At 47.7% G+C, this 21703-nt stretch overlaps 1 protein-coding gene across 5 annotated transcripts in view; it reads right to left on the bottom strand.

Annotated features, from left to right (window-relative positions):
• Positions 1–13260: 13260 nt before the first annotated feature.
• Positions 13261–21703, bottom strand: part of GOLGB1 (golgin B1) — a 294232-nt gene continuing 285789 nt past the window's right edge. For all 5 annotated transcript variants that reach the window (XM_086918651.1, XM_086918690.1, XM_086918672.1 and 2 more), the window contains one exon: positions 13261–17990. In XM_086918651.1, coding sequence (XP_086774777.1) covers positions 17856–17990 — 135 coding nt within the window. In that variant the 3' untranslated portion in view covers positions 13261–17855. The remainder of the gene's footprint in view (positions 17991–21703) is intronic.

Here is a 21703-nt window from a genome sequence, read left to right as displayed (position 1 = left end):
ATGTATCTTAATCCAGCCTAAATGCAGCTCTGTCAGCCAATACAAAAAAGATCTAAAGTTGTTACCTCAAATGTCTGGAACAAAAATCCCTGTGTGTGATCAGTCCAGTGGACCCAAGGCACAATCTTGGACTTTTGTAGTTTAGGGTCCAACAGAAACCTTCAAATCTGAATCCGGTATCACTGATGTTGACTATGGTCAATAAGGTTTCCATGTGGGTGATATTCTAAGGTGCATCAAGAGAGTCTTGTGACTAATAGGTCATCCAGGAATCCGTGATAGTAGTTCAAAGTAACAGGTGGGCATTAACCCAAGGCCACGATCCGGCCTGAATCAGAGTACAACGGCGTCCAAATCGGTAGCGGCGCACCTTGTGGTGGGATCCTCTCTTTGGTGTACCAAGTGGGAGCTATATCTGTAGCTCTAGAAACTGATTAGATTTCTCTACCTCAATAGGGTTATTTACCTGAGAAGCCCTGATGAAGTTCTCAATGAGAACGAAACGCGTTGGCTGAAGTGCATGCTATGTATGAAGTATTTTGAATAAAGAATTTTTGGAACACTACAGAAGCAAATTCCTGGAATTTATATATTTCCCGCGCACACCTTTTAATTAAAGCTCACTTTGCTTTGGCATTACATGCTTGAATACATTCAACTATCCATCTGGCTATGCCGGACTTTGATAAGGCTTTCCCTTCCTGAGGTTTGGTAAAAAGCAACATAGATTTGTTGAGCCTTTCAAAAGGGTTTTCACCTAACCACATAGTACATTAGGGCTCGCTTAACATCTAAAGTATGAAGGAGTCTTTCTGCAATTGAGTTAGGGTGAGGAAAGAAAATTAGAAGTTCTATAGACTGATTAAGGTGGAATGGAGGGATGGGGGCGTGGCTACGCAGGCGATCGCAATGGCCGCCTGATTGTAGAGCTCCGCCGGACGGGCTGGGAAAAGGCGACATTCCCATGTGATCCGACGATGCCTGGGGTCGGAAAATGCCTGCTTCTGTCCCCGGAGGCCGTGGTGTGCTGATGGCTGCTGCCTGAGACCGGGGGATGGCGTGGACGCTGAGGATCGCGGAGGGGCGGTGGGGCCTGTCGGGTCCCGCCGGACGTGAGGCCTATCGCGCCGGAGCGCCTGGTGAGTCTCCCTCTGGTTCCTGCGTCCCCCCCCTTGGCATTCGGGCCGCTGTTGTGCCCTCCCCGGTCCGTTACTGGTCCCGGGTGGGCTCCTTTGGTGGGGGTTTTTGGCCCCCGGTGCTGATCCGGTCCTTCGGGCCTGGTCCGGCCTCGATTTTTTGGGCCTGCCTGGGCTGGGTGGTGACGGGCGGGGACAGCGGGCGGCTGGCCCTGGGTGCGGTCGGGGGGTGGCGAGGGGTGCACGGGGGGGGTCTCTCGGGGGTCTCTCAGGCGGCCCCGCGTATCTCCGTCTAGTGGGGGCTCCGCATTCTTGCCCCCACCGCTGTGTTTTACCATCGACACACGCCTGTCCCCAGCGCTGCCCACACCTTTGCTCCTACTATTGATCCCTCATCCTCACGAGCGGCTGGAGGCGGGATGGGCCCACCGGCTACAACGCGACGGAAGGACCCCACGCAGAAAAAGCTCAGCTTCGATAAACCCCCCATCTGCTCGGCCGACAATCAGCCTACCAGATCTGCTGCTTCGGCTAGCCCTGCGCCATCGGCGGACATGGCGGGTATGGTGGCTGAGATGCTTGGCGAGATGCGAGCGGGGTTCAAAGCCATTGACTCCCGCTTTGACGCCCTTGATCAGAAGATGGCCGAGATGGGCGCGAAAATCCAGTCCCACGATAGGCGTCTAGATGTGGCTGAATCCCGAGTCTCTGACCTGGAGGATGGCGCTGCTTCCACGCTGAAAAGACTGGAGCGGGTGGAGAAGATCCTTAAGGAGGTGGCCATTAAGAACGAGGATTTAGAAGCGCGTAGTAGGCGCAATAACATTCGCATTATTGGTGTGGCGGAGACGACGGCCACTGGCCGCTTTGACACTTTTGTGGAACAGCTCCTGATTGACTTGTTCGGCAGAGACACTTTCACAACTGGCTTCGTGGTGGAACGGGCACATAGATCCATGGGCCCTCGGCCCGCCCCAGGGCTGCCACCTCGCCCCATCATTGCCAGACTCATGAACTTTAGGGACTGGGATGCTGCCCTGAAAGCCGCTCGTGAGGCGGGCGAAGTGAAATGGCAGGGTGGGGTGCTTTCTTTCTTTCCAGATTTCACGATGATGGTGCAGGATGCCCGTCGCAAATACACTGGCGTCAAGGCCTCGCTGCGTAAACTGGGACTGCGCTATGGCATGCTGTACCCTGCCAGACTGAGGGTAGACGTCGATGGCAGGTTCCGCATATTTGACTCTCCCACCGAGGCACAAGAGTTCTGCCTAGCCTATAAAAATAGAGGGTCGCCACGGTCCTCGGATAAAGCGCAGCAATCCCCGCCTGACATGAACTCGCAGGCTAGCGCCGACCTTTTTGCTGAGAGCGGACAGGGCTGACTCCTGTCTCCCCTTCTCTAGGCCACTCACTAATGCGCAGCACTGTTAACTACTTGAATCTCCTGGCAGGGCTCTTACACGCTGATACGATTTGAATGTCGACCTGAATGTTGCGTCTGCCCGGTGGAGCGTTGCCTCCCCCCATGGCGCGAGCCGCTTGGTGCTCTTTTCTGAGAATGTTTCTTTTTTGCAAGACTTGCATTGGACTCCTGCTTCTTTATACTGCTGTTGGTATTGTTTTTTGGGCTGGGTGGTGCCTCCGGGGGGTTCACGTGAGGCTGGGTGGTGGGTGGGTGGGGGGGGTTGTTTCATGCATTAGTTGGAATGTTTCTGTGCATGCTTTGTTTTTCGTTCTGAGAGATGCCTATTTTGTGGGGGGGCGGCGGCGGATACACACAAGATTGTTCACTGATGTCCTGTACGGTTTTGCATGGCTAGAGTAGTTCAGCAGCCCGGTCCTTCCAGACTGGTTCTGATGTCGTGGAATGTTCGGGGACTCAACGACACTAGAAAAAGGAAGCAAGTCCTGAACTATGCAGCTCGACATGGGGTGGATGTGTTGTTCCTCCAGGAGACACACCTGGGGCAGGCTGATTCTGCTATGGTTGCCAAGGGCTGGGGCGCGCACAGGTTCTTCGCTAACTACAGTAGGTATGCGCGAGGGGTAGCCATTTTGGTGCACCGGCGGGTCCCCTTTGTACACTCTGATAGCGTTCTTGATAAGGAGGGTAGATATGTAGTGGTCACTGGGACGCTTCTCGGCTTTAAGATTACTTTTGTTGGAGTGTATGGGCCCAACACCGACTCCCCTGCCATGCTCCAGGGTCTCCATGACGTTTTGCTACGCATCGACACTGACATGTTGGTGGTGGGTGGGGATTTTAATTTGTTGATGGACCCTGCACGGGATAGCACCTCTACATCACCGGATTGCAAACCTCGCTCTCGTGCTGTGCTCTCAACTATGTGTGCACACTATCCCCTTATTGATGTCGAAGCCCGGCTTCACCCCCACTCGCCCGCTTACACGCATCATTCTGGATATCATAATACTAGCACTAGGATTGACTATTGGCTTCTCTCCCCGGGTGTGTTTGGTTGGGTGGATACACACTCTACACTCCCACGTACCTTTTCAGACCACTCTCCTATACTTTTGACTCTCCTGGTTCCCAGACTGGGAGGGTACGAGAGGCAATGGCGCTTCCCTGGCAAGGCATTGGCTGACCCCGTTTTTAAGGAAGACATTCACAAGGCGATAGAAGACTATTTTGAGCTTAACACGGGCACTGTTGACACGTGGGCCACATTGTGGGAGGGTTTCAAGGCCACCATCCGGGGGGTGTGCATCACGAAATATGTTGGGTCCTTACGCGAGATCCGGGCCACAATGACTCGTATTGAGAAAGACATTGCCGTGTTGGATAGTTCCAGACTCCCTGACCCTGATGGCGCTTTAGAGATCAAACGTCTGGGCCTGCTGCAAGACTTCAGGGACGCCGCAGACAGAGAATTGAACTTCTTGCATACACAACACACTGCTAGACAACACGGGGAGGGTGACAGACCTGGTAGGCTCCTAGCACAGCTACTGCGCCCCCCCGACAGGCCTCCTATATAACTGACTTGGCTGATGACTCAGTCGTTCGCCACCAGACCACCCCTTCCATATGCGCTACCTTCCTGTCCTACTATAAAACGCTATACACCTCCTCCTTGCCTGAAGACCGTCGTGATCCTGGTCCCTACATTGATGAGATAGCCATGGTGTTTCTGGAGAAGGGCATGCAGGATTTCCTTGCCGATCCCATCACACCCGAGTACGTTATTGAGGCTATCGACGCCTTGAAGGGCTCCTCGGCTCCTGGGCTGGACGGCTTTTCGGCCGACTTCTATAAGGAGTTCAAAGACGAGCTGGTGCCCCACCTGATGGAGGTGTACTCAGAGGCACTGGAAACCGGCGTCTTGCCTCCCACGCTTCGAGAAGCGGTGATCGTGCTGCTGCCCAAGCCTGGTCGTGACCCGTCCCTCTGTGGCTCTTACAGGCCCCTATCGCTGCTCAACCTGGACTACAAGATCTTGGCCAAGGTCCTCGCAATCCGCTTATCGCTCCTAGTGGAGCAGATTATTTCCCCTGCCCAATCCGGATTCGTCCTCCATCGCTCCACCTCCTTTAATCTTAGAACTCTTTTTTCTGTCCTACACAGAATAGACCCTGACACCCCGGCGGCGGCGGTGTTTTTGGACGCCGAGAAGGCCTTTGACTCCCTGGAGTGGCCTTTCTTTCTGTCTGTTATGCGACGGATGGGCATGCCCGCAATGTTCATCGCCACTGTAGAACTGCTCTATACCGCCCCTAGGGCGCGACTGCGCCTTAATGGCACCATCTCCGATAGCTTCCCACTCTCGAGGGGCACCCGACAGGGCTGCCCTCTTTCCCCGCTGTTGTATATCCTAGCCATGGACCCATTGGTTCGTCACTTTAAAGAACGGCATTTGCATCGTGGCCTCCAGTTTCGTACTGGCCCGCTCCTCATCTCTCTATATGCGGACGATACCATACTCTATGTCCGGTCCCCTGAGACGAACCTGGAACCCCTTCTCCTCGAGATAACCTGGTTCGGGGAGTACTCGGGCCTCCGTAGCAACTGGCGCAAGTCTGATATTTTCCCTCTTACGCCCGCCACAGTACGTTGGGACTGTCCATTCCCACTCGACTGGAACGCGGACTCGGTGAAATATCTCGGTATCCACGTACACCTGGATGCAGTCTCCATGGTCCGCCTGAACTACGGCTGGGCCTTGGACTTTCTGGAAGATAACCTCGCCCACTGGCTTCGCCTTCCTCTTTCCATGGCAGGACGCATAGCTATCATAAAGATGGTGGTGCTTCCCCGTTTCCTGTACCTGTTCCACAATATGCCGATTCCACTAACCAAGGTTTTCTTCACCCAGCTACGCTCGTTGTTGCTGCGACTGGTTTGGGGGGACAAGAATCCGCGTGCCTCCTGGCGAACCCTGACTCTGCCCTATGAACGGGGCGGTTTTGGAGTACCAGACTTTTACCTTTACTATCTTGTTGCTCAGTGCGCTTACGCACACCCCTGGTTTCACCCTGACGCCCGGATACCTCATCTGAGGCCGGAGGCGGACCTAGCGTGGCCTGTTGCCCTCAAGATGCTACTGCCTAGAGGCCTGCCCCGCGACCCTCAGGATATCCAGACTGCCTCCACTACTTCTTGGGCTTGGTTGCAGCTGCGTCGACTGCTCCGGAGGGACGTGTTATATTCACCGGCTCTCCCACTTCCGAACCCCCACTGGCTCCCTATCACTTCTGAAACGGTGGTCTGTCGTACTCTTTCCAAATACCAACTTAATACCATAGGGGATTTGTTCCCGGAAGGACACGTCTTTTCGGTTTCGGAAGACCACTGTTTTACCGATCGGACGTTCATGGACTCATTCGTTCTTACCCGGTTGAGGTCCATGCTCAGAGCACAGTTTCCCTCTTTCCCGCTTCCTCCCGAAGAATTGGAGGCCCTGAACTTCTTGATACAGTCCCCCAATGGTGCGCATGTTGTGTCTAAGCTGTACAAATTATGTATGGCGGCACTTCCTGTCTCAGACGCGCGAGTACGTGCAGCATGGGAGGCGGATCTGGGCAGAGCCATCACTGATGACCAATGGTCCGCTTGCTGCCGGGCCACCAAAGATGTCTCCATCAACAGCAGGCACAAACTAATACACTTTAAGTTCTTGCGGCAGCTGTACTTCACACCGGCCTTGGCTCACAGACTTGACCTGTCAAGGCCACATCACTGTACCAAATGCAAAGCCCCACACGCTGACTTTGCCCACCTAGCATGGACGTGTCCCAAACTGCAGGACTACTGGTTGCAGGTACACCACATACTGGGTAACATTTTAGAGTGCGCCCTGAGTCCCATACCTGAGATTGCACTGGTGGGGTATGTTGTTGAATTTTCCTGCACCACGAGGAAACTCGCTGCCATTGGTTTTCTGCTCGCAAAGAGGGAAATTGCTATGCTCTGGGGTTCTAAGCGCATTCCCAACTCAAAAGCATGGCTCCGCAGTCTGGCCCAGTGCAACATAAACAATGTGGAATACTCCGCGCAGCTTCCAACCGCCTCGCGCCCTGTCGACATCTGGGGCCCATACAGACAGTACATTAGCAAGCTAACGCAGGCTGCGCAATCACAGGCGGCGAGCTCTCTAGTACCAGAAGGGGTGGGATAGCTGTTCTTCCCCCGACAAGGCTGCATTGTCTACTGTGATGAGATTGGCTAGTTGTTTCTTCCCGCGCTGCGGCCGAGGTGTGGAATGGTGCTGCAGTCTCCCCTTTGGTGGCTGCCTTGCGGAGGGCTGTATGATACCCTGTTTCTTCGCTCGCTGGTCCCCGTCTGCCATGCCTGTTCTGCTAACACTCACTTCTAGGCTACACCGGCATCCCGTGGTCACCCATGCTACCGCTATTACCGCCTTGACATGATCAATGTGTTGTTGTTCGCTCTCTCTCCCTTGTTGGCATTTCTCTGTTTGATGGTTTATTGCATTTTGTTTATCTCTTTGCATTGTCTTTGTACATGTGCTATTACTGACAGAACTAGAAAACGGAAAATGGAGTTTCTAGAATGTGTTGCACTGCTCATCATATTGTTGGTCACACCTGACTACGATTCATTTTGTATTCCTGTTAATGATGTCGCTGATTTTCTCCACACGCTATGTGACTGTATGCTTATGTGTCCCAACCTGATGCGAATAAAGAGATTTAAAAAATAAAAAAAAAAGGTGGAATGGAGGGATCAACTTAGGAGCCCATAAGTCTTGTAAGAAGGATATTGAGATTCCACACTAGGGACGGGGAGGACCCATTGAGGAATGACCCTTTTGAGGCCCTCTATAAAAGCTCTCATGATCCAAATCCTAAGAACAAAAATGTGTTACCTATTTTGAAGATAAGCAGCCACAGCAGCTAAGTTGCAATGGATGGAGGCGAAGACTAGTGCACAGGTTTGTAGGTAACAATGTCCTGGAAGCTAGCTGCTAAGGGGTCAATGTGTTGTGAGATGCAGTAACAGAAAAAACCTTTCTACTTGAGAATATTTATGCACTCAGAAGGTAGGTTGAGGTACTCTATTTCATCCCAGTGGGCCACGTCATATCGGGAAAGCAGGCCGATTGAGTTGAACATGCCTAATAGCTGTTTGTCCAGTGGTGACACATCGCTGATACCATGTTCGTTGGCTTGTTTGCGAGTCGTGTAGCAAAGAGCATGGAAGGAGTTGACCCTGGATGTAGTGTGGGTTAGAAGGGGAGGCCTTGTAGTTTCTGTCTACCCTAGGAGTGGCTACATGCATTTTTATCGGCTCCCTAAAGAGGTCAGAGGCCAGTGTCAGCATGCCTTTAAGCACTGAAATGTAGTGCATTTTGCTTTGTGAGGATGATAACATTTCTAGCGGAAAATCCTCCTCAATGGCATCTCTATGCATATCAACCTTAGGAAATGAGGCTGCCCTACAAAGGGCTGTGAGAAGTTAGCCTGGCATATGATGTCCACTATTCTAGTGGACACCTTGCACCAGTCTAAACGACCCTTATTGATGGTGGTTGTAAAGTCAACCTTATAGACAAGCTATCCTAGTGGTAGCATGGACCAGCAGTCTTAGGCTAAGACCTCAGAGAGTCAGAGAGCATGTGAAGCAAGCTGTTTTACCAATTATAATCCCTTGAATACCAAATGAAAGGACACCACACAAGGTATATATCAAATATATATGTAGCAACCGGGAAGACGCGTCGAGCTGAAATGCAGGAGCAGGCCCAACGCAGCACTCGTGGAGTGTGGAGGGCTGAGCTTGGTGCAAATGGCGCTCTGGTCTGGGGCTTCTCATACCCCAATGCACAACTGCGAGGTTACCTCGTGAGTCGAGCAGTAAGCAAAATGCAGGAAGTCCAGGGTGTCCGATACACATCTCTTGTGTCCGCCATGGGTCTCAGCTTTGCTGTGGATGTGGATCGAAGTCGGAGAAGTCTGGAAATTCAGTTCCTGAGTCTCCGAGTCTTCGGGATCCGGCAGGAGCGTCGACAAAGCAAACCGGCAAGTTACTGGTGGTGCCTGTTTGCACAGGGTGGTCACTCCTTGACCTCAAGGGAGATGTCTTCAGTCTTCTAGTCGATAAAGAAAGTCAAAGGTCCAAGAGTTTGGTATCAGAGTTTCATTCCAGGATAATCTAAAGTCTCTAGACACAGCTCCTATCTTTATACTGATTTTAGGGGCTGGATTACCTGCTAGGTCCCTCCTATGGGTGGAACTGGGAAGGGGGTAGTTGCACCCCTTTCCCTTTGTCCAGTTTCGCGCCAGAGCGGGGCTGGAGTACCCCAGCAACTGGTTTGAACCGGGCTATGCATGGAGCACCTTGTGTGCCCCAGGCAGTGTCTGAAAAAGCATCTTTCCATTCAACCCACCCTGCCCCAATACACTACAGGCTGACTGGGGAGGTGCTAGCACCTCCCTCGACCGGAAACCTATCGTCCAGGACTCCCTTGCTGGAGTTTCGTCCAGCAGCAGGAGATCAGACTCGTGTCTGTGGCAGCAGCATCCATTTTGTGATGCTGAGGCTCTGTTTAACTTCAACCGGGTAAAGCAGTAACATACATGTATTTTCCCTCTAGAAGGGTGGAATGCTACCCCCGCCACCAGAACTGGCGGGGGGTAGTATTCCAAAGTGTTTGACACCTTACACGACATGTTTTGATAAAGCCAAACCAAAGTTAGCATTAACCGCGAGGATTATAATGCACTTAAGGGTATATGGTATGGCTATATCATAGAACAGCTATAAGGAGATGGTTCCGAAAGCTGCAGAGGGGCTCAGCTCATGCTAGGGCACCCTCTCACATAAACCCAAGCACTCTGCCTTCAGGATTGTTAAGGCCTGCCATAGGAGTGACTTATAGGTTACCATGTGTCTATATATAAGGTAGATATAGATATACTATATCTGAGTAAGGGGTGATTACACCACCTTACCCAAGCTGGGTGACCCGCCTGTGGTGTCAGTTTAGATGGCCAGCCAGGGGTGGCATAGTACATGCTGCAGCCCCTGGTAAGGCTTGGATGCACCTATGCCCTGGGTACCTATGGTACACTATACAAGGGCTCACAAAGGTGACCCAATATCCAATCTGGTATGTACCTAAAGTACATGGTATCAACTTAGAGAGAGAACAGCTGGGCTGTGGGTCTGATTAGCAGGCCCAAAGCCTCTTTAAAGTCGAAAAACCAGAGAATCATAGCAACAAGTGGGGGAGACCATAGGAAGCAGACCTTACTCTCCTACAAGGGCCTCATGGTAGGAGGTAGTGTCATCTGGCGGTAAGGGAAAGGGGGACTAAAGATTGGGGGCCCATGTCCCCATGTCAAGTAATAAGAGTCCCAGGCATCTTCCTGTGGGGGCATCTCATAAGGATCCCAAGTGTGTTGATCCACCAGAGTGTGGTGATCGCTGTGGTGTGCAAAGACGGGTCAGAGGGGAGATAAGGCGGTGAAGCGAAGGATTTAGGCCGTGGAGAAGGTAGGGATGCGACAGGTGGGTGAGGCTGTGGAAGAGGGCTGGTAGCCTTGTTGTGCAGCTTCCTATGATTGGGTGATGGTGGAATCTCTAGAGAGCCTCCTCAAAGCGGAGTTGCCTCCTGGATTTCAGTGGTGAAGGTGCTGATGACTGGGCGAGGATTGTCTTGGGAGTGGGGGTGGGAGATCATGATATGCAGTTGGTTGGCATCAAGTTTGTCCTGCAGCTTTTGGAGGAGGGGTTCCGCTGGAGCAGACAGATGTGGTTGGTTTCTGCACCAAGGGATTCTGTGCTGGCGCATGAGTCGTCTGCACCGAGCGGAGTTTCGATGCCAAAGACTTAAGCTCCAAAGGGCGTTTCAGTGTTGAAGTTGAGGTGCTCAGTGTCAAGTAAGTCGGCTTCAGAATCTTCTTTGGCGCCAAGCTGTGGGGGGGGGGGTCCAAAGTAGAAGTTATCTGCCAACCACAGTCCGAAGACAATGGCAGCCTGGAAGCTCATCTCTGAGACTTGAGTCTGGCCCTTGAGGGAGTGGGGGAGGGCCTGCTCGGAGTGTGAGCAGCATTGAGGGGGTAAGGGAGAAGGGACTGTACTCACGACCAGTTGAGCCGGCAGGAAGTCTTTGATCTCCAGGTCAGAGCAGGACCTTGCTTCGGACAAGAAGTCCCCCTCCTCAGATGGTGGCAGCTCCGGTTGATGTTTCACCTCTAGGTCCTCATTACCAAAGATGTCTGTGGTGTCATCTGCACCTCTGCACTACATTTCCAAGTGATGAGTGACGGTCTCGAAGGGTTTTCTTCGACCGGAAGGAGCAGCAGGTGTCAAAGGAGGCCTTGTCATACTCGGGTGATAAGCAGAGATTACAAACCTGATCGAAATCGGTCTAGGGGTATTTTGCACGACACTGAGAACATTAGCGGAAGGGTATCCGTTCCATCACAGGCATGGCATGGTGATCACTGAGAAAAAACAGACAAAGAACGCTCGCTAGCGCGAAAACAAAACGTGGGGTTGAATTTTGACCGATCTCTACACGAACAAACCTGCATATGTTGAGACGAAGCAAATAATACTGAACTGATAGGAACTGAGAAGAGAACACAGCAACGGTGTCGATCAGGACATTAGTAACACACATGCGAACTAGACGGCAAAAGGAAAACAATCTAACATTGGAGCTGAAGGCTACGCACAATATCAACAATATGTGGTGCCAAACTACCTTGTGACCCCAGAAGACTTATTTGAGAAAAACAACTTGCACATAGGCGGGCACAAAACTAGATGGCAGGATTATGCACAGCCTGTGTATTGACAGCCACATATGCCTTGTACAATTGGTTGTAGTCATCGGAGAAACACTGTTTGTAGTCAACACCAGGGTCAAGTATTTTGTATTGGTGCGGTAATGTATCAGAACCAGAAGGGGTTTTTGTCAGAGTGCTTACAACGTTGTTGACGCTGTGGTGGATGAAAGGATTATCAGCTTCCTCTTGGCATTGGTGCCTGCTTCAACACTCAGATTTGCGTTGGTCATGGCACCGTAAATGACATTGGGCTTGTCACTGTGCCTGGTGTTGAGAAAGACTCTGAGAATTAGTTGAATGGCACAGTTGGCTTTGGGGAAACAATCAGCTGACAGTAAAACGACTAGAGCTGTAGGACCCAAATGGGCTGCAGATAGATATGGTCGGGTACAATATGTTCTATCCATGGCACCCACGACTTTGTGGAGTTGTTGTGATAGCCCATGGGACGTTAGGGATCATCCGGATAAGATTCGGAGCCTGTTACGAGGAAGGAGACTGAGTTTGCGGCTTTGAGGTAACCAGGGTATGGTGCAACTCCTCCCAGTGGGAGTGGTGGAATGAAGGGGAGCGGTGCTTTTACTTTTGTTTTTTTTACTTTTTAGACTTACCTGAAGATCATGACTTTGAAGATGAATGACCTCAAGAGTGGCCTTTGGAGCAAGAGCTTGTCCACACCCTCGACTTCGACTGAGACTGGGACTTCTTCATTGTGCGATGGTGTTCCAAGATGTAGAGTTTTGCTTTGCATATTAAATGGCCTTCGGGTTCATCTTCGCACATGTGTTGCATGACACTGAATCATGTTTGGAGCCCGGACACAAGAGACAGACCTCATGTGGGTCTGTAAGTAACATTTGTTTGGGGCAATTCTTGAACATCTTAAAACCTGCCTTTTTTAGAGGGAGAATGAAGAACATTTTTGTGTGGGAAAAGTCTGTCAAGCCTGACAGAATTTGAGAGAGTGAATTCTGGATGCGCGTCAGTAGGAATGGAAAGAAAGCAACAGATATCAGTGTGCAGAGGTGGCGGCTATATAGGAGTCCCAACGCCACAGCTGGGGTGGGACATGCCACCTACTGACGCCTGAGGGAATTGCTGAGTAAAATTCTCCAGCTCTAGTCTGGCTCAGGAGTGTATTCACAAGGTGAGGAATATGAGGTTAGAAGTATCCATCAGAATCAGACGCCTGATCTCTCAACCTTAGTATCACTACAGCTGCATCAGTGGTCACTACTGATAAATATGCAGTCATAGAGATCCTCACCCGAGGTATAAGTTATATTGACAGTCACCATATGTCTGAGTACTAAATCATGCAATGGCAAATCATTTATCAAGGATGTACGTCGATACAACGCATGGTTTTACCACGCGTACCGTTACAACGCTTTTTTTACAACGCAAGTCGTTACCACGACTTGCGTTGTAGGGGTGCGGACTTAGAATGTTTTAATTTACTATTCCAACACCAGCCTACGTACAGTAGGGAAGGTGTTGGATAGTAAATTAAACTATTCCTTGTCCAGTAGCGCCCTCCATCTCAAGTCGTGGTTACGACTTGCATTGTAATAGACGCGTTGAAAGGGTCCTGCGGAGTAAAATCCGCGTCCTAAAGGATGTTCCCCTTTATCCATACTGATGCATGGACCTTTATCCCACATCATATTAGTCATATGAAACCTTACCATTGCTGTCTGCCTACAGCTGTAGAAACTAGCCTCCAAAGGTCTAAGCAAAGACAGAGTAAGAATAACCTAAATTACATAGCTACGACAGTCACTCCAGTTCTGAATAATCACAATTCATTAATCATGTTACATATTTTCTGTGATCGTATAAGTACACTTTGAAAAATATTTTTATTCTATACAGAATAGAGTCATCTTGGATGTCATAAATGAACAATTTGGTCACCATTAATAATATAATAAAATATTGAAGGATCACACTGCCACCTTCATTATAAACAGAAACATTTACAGTAGGATTAGTAGACCTGCACAAGAATTGGTTTACTTTGGAACAGCAAATAAATCATGTAGTGTGTCACACTATTACTATGCGATTAGGCTTTCCTCTCAAGGTTTAGGGCCTGATTTATAATTTGGCGGATGGAGTAATCTCTAGGGAACCTAATGCCCGCCAGGCCGACTACTCCGCCCACCAAATTTGGAAATGACTGCCAAGCTGGCAGTCATTTCTAATGCATGTCACAGTGGTTCCTGTCAATGCTTTTTGAAGTTTGGCGCATGGCTCAGTCAACATGAAGGTACAAAAGAAAATGCTCCCCTCACCGTTGGAGTTATCTCCCATGGCGAGGGGAGCATTTAGCTGTTTTCACAGTCCATCACCGCTAAGATTTTCCTGGCAGTGACAGGCAGTGAAAACTGACCTTTAATTCAACCCCTGTGAATTAGGAGGGCAGATTTATAAGCCTGCCTCTGATAAACCTTATTTCATAGGACTTCCAGAGAGGTCTAATCATGGTGAAGACTGAGTAGTCTCTGCCATGTTTAAACCAAAGGTCCGCCCTCATATAAATCTGGTGGGCGGACCACATTCTTGGCGGTAGGGATACTACAGTCGCCTTTGTGAAGGAGAATCCACACTGCCAACATCTAATTCAGGCCCATAGTGTCAACACAGAGCCTCTCAACTGGGAGTACCCTCTACGTAATGCAGAAGACTCTAATAGCTAAATGCAGCTTGAATGTCAGTTCTTGGTAAAGTCCCTTAGAACTGCCCAATGTTAAGGTGAATAATGTTCATCTTCTAAAGAAACACCGGTCTGACCAATGAAGGGATACAGAGTTAATTTTACAATGGCTCTTGTTTGATACAGAAAAATTAGTTGTGACCTCCAGGACCTTGTAAACAAAGGAGGAACAGAAAGGTTTCCTATTCACAATTGAAACTGATGACCAATGAAGTGACCTGCAAGTTGTAATCTTTAATGAATGATCTGACCAGAAAACAAGAAAATTGAAGAAACAGTCACCGTAGAAGCAGTCTACACAATGGAAGGGAAATGGCCCGAGGTCTCCACGGAAGTAGCTGTTTAACTAATGGTTTAATTGACAAACTCTGAGATTTGATCTGTACAGCAGCTATATCTTAATGGTGGGCAATGAGCACTGAGGCCTAGCGTATGGACAGTAAGCTAGGACTTCCACAGAAAGACCTGTTCTGTTGCCAGACACTGGACTGTAATCCTAACACAGAACTTAATTCAGTGATGGGCAATGATCTATGATCCCCCACTGACAGTCCTAATTAGGGTTTGGTCAAACGACAAACTATAACTTTCACAGATACTAGTCTAAATGATGGCAGGGCAGTTAAGATGTGACCTCTGCAGAAGGAGATATATAGGACTTGGAGAGAAGAACAGCAAGATGCAAACTCCACAGAGGGACCTAAATCATAACCATGAGTACAGTGTGGTGTGACATGCATAACAAAAGAAGTAGGCTGCACTTAAGTCCATACAGCAAAATGGAAATGACAGGTACATATACAAGTCCTTGGAGCAAGCATATGCAGGGAGATTAAAACATCAGTCACTATTGTGGTTTGGGTGAATCAGATGCCTTAAGCCTTCAATAATAAGAACCTCAAGATCACCTGTTTTTACTTTGGAATTGTCAAGAATAATGAGATGAGCAAATCAGCATGAGGCTTGGCCAGGAGACCAGAACACTTAGATCTGTTCCTATATATCTGTTCAAGGTAGACCACCAAATACTTTGATCACCTTGCTAAATAGCTCCTATCACAAGTCGAGTTAGAGAGGTTGATGGAAGAGTACACTGAAGGAAGCAAAGCCCCTGCATTTAATTGGCATGTTTTAAAATTAAGGTGAATTGTGAGCCACTGGAGCTCAGCTTCATTGTGTAGAGACCTATTACATAATACGTTTTCTGACAGAACAGAGTTAAACCCGACCTTTGGAATAAAGGAATGACTGAGCAGTGGCCATCTCCAAGAAGCACCTGACAGGACTATCCTGTGTCATCCTAGAGAAGACAGAACATCTGCCAGTAACTGGCTGTCTGAGAAAAGGATACACAGGAGTCGGTGTACACTGAATGGCCTATTTGGTCATAGGAATGTAGCTCTACAATAAATGGACCTCCCGTCTTTGAAAGAAGCATTTTGAACAATAAACCTTTATAAATTAACTAGCTGAAAAAGCGGAAAATAATCAGAGGGTACTGTGCTTCTGTGAGATACACCTGCATTTCACCAAAAGGAATTTTCAGTCCCTCCGATTTTCTAGGAATTAAAAGTAAGAATTATTGAACAAGCAAAATAAATAGCGTATTTTAGCACTTATACTCTTAAGCTGACATTTAACACTAGCTTAATATGCCCAGATACTCATCTGTAAAGAGATCAGAATAAATTCCAATACCTCTACGAGGAGATCAGAGCCAAAAAAACTATGACAGGAAGCCTTGGCTAGGATGAAATGTACAGATTACCCATTATGCTTACTTGCCCATAGAGAGGATGTCTATGATTTCCTACCATATATAGGCGATCCTGTGTTTATTGTGGAAGTAATTTTTGTAATGAATGCAACAAGTACAATAAAGTGTGTGACATCAATTGCACTCCAAAGAATACCTGTCCTTTGAGTGCACGGAAAGTCCCCAGAAATAAGACTGCAGATCTCTTTTGTAAAAAAATATAAAATACCCTGATTTAGTAAATGTTTCCCTGCTAAGATCTCCACTTCCCATTTTGTAAGAAGAACTCCACAAGCCCTAGGCATGGGATTTAAGAATGTCAGTATGGTCGTCAAAGTTGCAGCAAACTTTCTTTCCAGGTTCCCTAAAAGGTGGACAAGAACAACCCACCATATTCTCAAGCTCACACAGAAGGGCAACGGATTTAGGGCCTGATTTAGAGTTAGGTAGGCAGGTACTCTGCCACAAACGTGAAGGGTATTCTGTAGAGCTTACAACAAGTGCCATAGGATAAAATGCATGAGTAATATGGCAGACTGGATATCTACCACGTTTGTGACAGAGTATCCAGTAAGCCGAAGTCTAAATAGGGCCCTTAGAATCAGGAACTGAATTCAACCATGGATCTCAGTGCACAAGCCCTCACATACAATTGAGGAGCCAGATACATCCACAACCGTTTACAAATCAGTTTACATACAAGCCTTCAGTACTGCATATGATCTCGCCTCCTTAAGCACTAAGTCTCAGATACACCACAGGAAGCTACTGATAGCCACCACCACTGCACAGGAGTTCCCAGATATATCTTTCTAACCAGAAACAGAGAATGCCCCTTGCGCACGAGTACCGGATGCAACTACAGACTCACAGAAAGGCCCTGGGCACAAAAAGCAGCTATAATTCTCTGTGCCATCTTGCAAATGTACTGGCTCCTGAATGTAGCCATGGCCCCTGTAACCAAACCTACTACTCATGTGGTCTCACATACAGTTTGGACACAAAATGGGGACACAGTTGTCGGTGTATGAGCTCTGAAATACTTGCTGTAACGGATGTAAACGTGAGCTACAATACCCCATGCAGCACATACCTCGCGTTTCGGATGCATCCACAACCTCCTGTAAACAGCGTTTACAACCTTTAGGCCCCACATGCAACCAGATTATATTCTGCAACAATATCCATGCAGTCCCTGGCAACCACACAGTGCCATAGTTCTTTGTGCACCAGCTCTGACACACCCCTTGTGTAATGAAAGGAGCCTCAAACTCTTAACAGCTATCAATCAGGGATATCATATGCAGCTGCAGCACAATGTAAGTAGCTTTCAAAAGCCTCACGCTATATCCGCAGCCAAATGTCTCTGTGTGCCATGTATCACATGCCTCAGGGAAAGTAACATACTCCTATTGATACAAGTGTACAATTTTATCCCAATGATGAAGTCCCCAAAAGCAGTTCCACTTATAACAGTTTTTTTCTTCGGAAAACTGTCTCCAGGGTGAATACTGCTCACAGCTCGGGCAATGAAAAGTGTAATGACTCATATAAGACTTGCAAGCCAACTTGCACACACATTTTTGCTTTGTGCGAATGGTGGCATGGGCTAAGCCTTAGAGAACTTCCCCAAGAATGGTTTGAGACACAGCACATCAAACTAAACCACAGATCAGGATTTGAATGCAGTATGGTCGAGTGTTTCCTTTACGAAAGGCTTAAGTGTTGCATGCTCATTCCCAATTCTGAGCTCGCCACCTGAGTTCATCCAATCTCTTTCTCCAGCCATCCATCCATCGGTATCTAAACGTGCAAGTTCATATTTCCATTTAGACTGGTCTTCTCCAACACCATTAGACTGGGGACTGTTCACTCACTGTCCGAAATGGTGGAGTAAGGGAATTTTTTTTTAGGAAAGATAGGAGGGTAGGGTTTTATCTGTAGTGTGTGGGTCTCGGGGATGTCATAAGCGGCGTGTAAAACACAGAAAGAGGAGGATGTGTACAGTCAACAAATACAGAGTGACCAGCAGAGGAGTCCTTGTTCGTGAATAGAAAAGATACTGCATTAAACGTCGCAGTCTGGAGTTACCACGAGTCTGAAAATCAAGGATAAAGACCATTAATCACTTTAAGTGATACAAGTTTAACAACAGTAAAACAATACACTGTTCTCAGTAACACAGGTTGCTTAGAGGAGATCACTGGGGTATGTGCTTCCTTGGGAAAAATATTTCATGATATTGGCTAGCTGTAGGCTAGCTGCCCCAGGGGAAAAACCTTACATCAATCTGTGCCACATACGGTTAAGGGGTTAAACAAGATATCGCTCTCAGTTATAGGCTGGTGGAGAGTAAACAATAAAGTACTTTCAGTCACATAGCCTGGCTAGATGTTAAACAATGTACCACTTCACGTTACAGAGATTAGCTAAAAGAGAAACAATACATCAGTCAATTTCACAGGTCGAGTAGTCTAGAAAAAATACACAATTTTTACAGGACTCTGGTACGCAGCAAGATACTTAAGATTAAAGCAGGAAGGTAGCTTATTGACGCTGAAAATGAAAAATATCGACAAGTCAACAGTTTGCAGAAACAAGCACATTGGTTCAAATTCTCTGGAATCTGTGAGATGTTGAATGCAAGAAGGGAGGAGCGTGTTCCAGATGCTGGAAACCTAGAGCTAGGCTCCAAGCTGACACACTTTAAAGCTTGAGAACTGTGAGTGATCAAACACTAGAAATTGTTTGCGATAAGAAGGGATAATACATTCCTAGGCAGACTATTTTATATGTTGTAAAAAATGGGTAAGTTCATGACTATCATATATTTCACATAATGAATGATACTATTAAAAAACTAGCTAATGCAGATTGCATATGGTGTAAAATGAGGTTCAAACACTACATATCGGCCATTTCAGAAGATTTTAGGTACAATTTAGATGGTAAATGACAAAGCTACTTACTTCTATGGAAGTATTCAAGTTGGAATTTCCTTTAGCCACATAATGTTTATAATTTGGAGTTGGAGTCTGCGAAAACTGAACTTTTTTGGTAAGTCATGGCTTAGACTGTCTCCTTGATCTCAACAGGACAAGATATCACACAGCACTGCAACAAGTGTAATATTGAAGAAGTTACGTTTCTTTGGTAACTGTCTTTATGGTAGATACTCTACCTAACCACAGATTGCTCACCTTTAGATTAATAATCATGCACTAGAATGGATCCATAGGTTTTCACAGCAGTGTTCCTGTGTGCCACTAGGAGGTGAGATTGCTCACCTTAGACTAATAATCATGCACTAAAATGGATCCATACGTTTTCACAGCAGTGTTCCTGTGTGCCAGTAGGTGGTCTCATGTGGCTCCACACTGGTCTTGTTCTGTCCCAGAAGTGACAGAGCAGAGCCGAATATAAGAGCCAACCTTGCATGTCAATGTCAGTTTCTTGCTTGACCCTTTCCATGCCCTCAGATGCAGAGCCAGGACAATTGGAGGGACCAGTGTGTAAATCTCTAATTCGGGATTTTTTTAGATGGTACAAAAAAAGCCACCCCACAGAAAGGGAGGCTGGAGGGCAGTGACGCATCAATGGTTATAGCATCCACCTGAAAAAAACGCTACAGAAGGTAAGTAACTTGTTCTTTTGATGGAGTCTTCTAACTTGAGATTCCTCACCTTTGGAATAGCTACCACAGCAGTATCTCCTTAAAGGTGAGGGTCTGTGGAGTGGAATCAGACATAAAAGTCCCACAAGACTGAAAGAGCAAAATGCCATTCCTGTCAGACCTGGCTCTCAAGGTACCAGTGCTTTGCAAACACATGGACTAACAAATGTCAAGAACAGGCACTCTGCATGCCATCGCTGTGGGAGCAGCCTTAGCTAGAAGAAAGAGTCCTCAGTCCTTCTGTTTATGGAGACTGATTCTTAACCAATGCTTAGCAGACCTAATGCAGTGAACTACTCCCATTCACAAAGTCTTTTTCTCCACTGCCTTACCTGTCTTTGCTCAAGAGAACCCCACAAACGGCTAATTGCACACTGGATGGTCTTTGATGCAGTTGATGTAAAAGCTTAAGACTCTTTTGGGGTCGAGCCTATGGAGTCTCTTCCTTCTCTTTCGAGGGGTCAGGCAGAGAAAACTATTTTGGAAGGGTGATGGATTGCACAGCATAAAAATAAGTTACAGTTTTTGCCAAAAATGCCACCCAGGTACTTAACACTAGTTTGTCTGAACAAAAAGGTGGTGTAGGGCAGCTGCACCAAGAGAGCCTAGTGCACGTTCATGCCACAATCAGGAAGCGAGGTTTGTGAATCAGTAGACGCAACAAGCAGCTGTGCTTTGGCAGGATAGGGGTACCCATGAGGAATGTCAGGACCAAATTAAGATCCTACTGTGGCATCGGAAACGGTTGGGGAGTAAATACGTACCAAACCTTCAATAAACTGCATCACAACAGAAGATTGAAACAAGGATGGTTTGTCAAGCAAACGCAAAAAAGCTTAAAGGGGCGAAAATTAACCGTTATTGGTGCCCATTGAAAGACCTTGGTGGGATAAAGATAAAACATCTGACAGTTTGGCTTGTAAGGGGTCTGTGGTGCAGACGCTACAACAGGCCACACATTTCTTCCATCACCCAACGTAAATAGACTTTGGAGAAGGATGCCTACCAACAATGATGACATCCACGATCTCAGCTGGCAGATAGAACCCGGCTGCTGCTTAATCTCTATGGATGTAAGTTGCACAGGTTCGGGTGCAGAAACATGTCCTTCTGTGATGAAAGAAAATTCTCCTGAACTTGTAACCTGAACGGAGGATCAACTCACATGCCTAAACGTTTCAGGCAGCATACTCTTCTGGCAGGAAGACCTGCAATGCCATGCTAATGACCCGCAACTCCAACAGGTTGATATGTAGCTGGGCTTCTACCACAGACCCGATTTCTCAGGTCACCACCTCTCCCAGATGACCTCACCGACCCAGCAGGGAAGCATCCATCTCCATCGTTAGCTGAGGGTGGGGAAATTAGACGGGCCTGCCACTGGTTAGGTTGTCGTTGAGCAGCCACCATTGTAGATCTTGGGCAGTCTCTGAAATCTGGATGATACCCAACAGGTTTTTTAGTGTTGGGCCCACTGGGATTCCAGACTCCACTTCATAGCATGCATTCGCCACCTGGTGAGTGTTCAAACAGGATGCATGAGGCCAGCAGGCAAAGAAGCCTCAGAGCTCCTCTGACCGAGATCCAGGACCAAAGGATTAAACAGTAGTATAATAGCCTGAATGTCCTATACCCACTAAGGTGGAAGTAAGGCCTTGAACAGCACCGTGTCAAAGATCGCTCCTATAGATCAGAAGTCTTTGCAAAGGAGTCATGTGAGACTACCGGTCAATTAGTCAGGATGCTCACCGTCACCAGGAGGTGGTAGCAACTGACTGTATTTAAATTTAATTACCCTAGCCACATAGTTATTCTTTTTAGAATAAAGAGCCTTAAGCTTTAGTACACTTCTTTCTTAGGACAAATCCCTTAGTGGCTTGTGTTCCTTTTTAGCATATGAATTAATTGCATATCGGCTGTTGTTAAAAGAAATACTGAGAACATTTTTATATATGTTGTTGTAAATTATGTGAAATTTATATTTATTCTACATTTGTAATCGATGGACTGATGTTGTTTATTTGTTGCGATGTATTTGTATCTGTGTCTTTTTTTGATTTTCAATAATCGAATAAAAGTATTTGACTGACTGACTGACTGACTGTGGCGAGCCCACCTTCATCAGCCAGTTATCACGT

This window comes from Lissotriton vulgaris, chromosome 1_1, assembly GCF_964263255.1.
Source record: "Lissotriton vulgaris chromosome 1_1, aLisVul1.2, whole genome shotgun sequence".
NCBI lineage: Eukaryota > Metazoa > Chordata > Amphibia > Caudata > Salamandridae > Lissotriton > Lissotriton vulgaris.
Note: the sequence above shows the minus strand (reverse complement) of the source record. Positions and strands in the feature narration are given on the sequence as shown.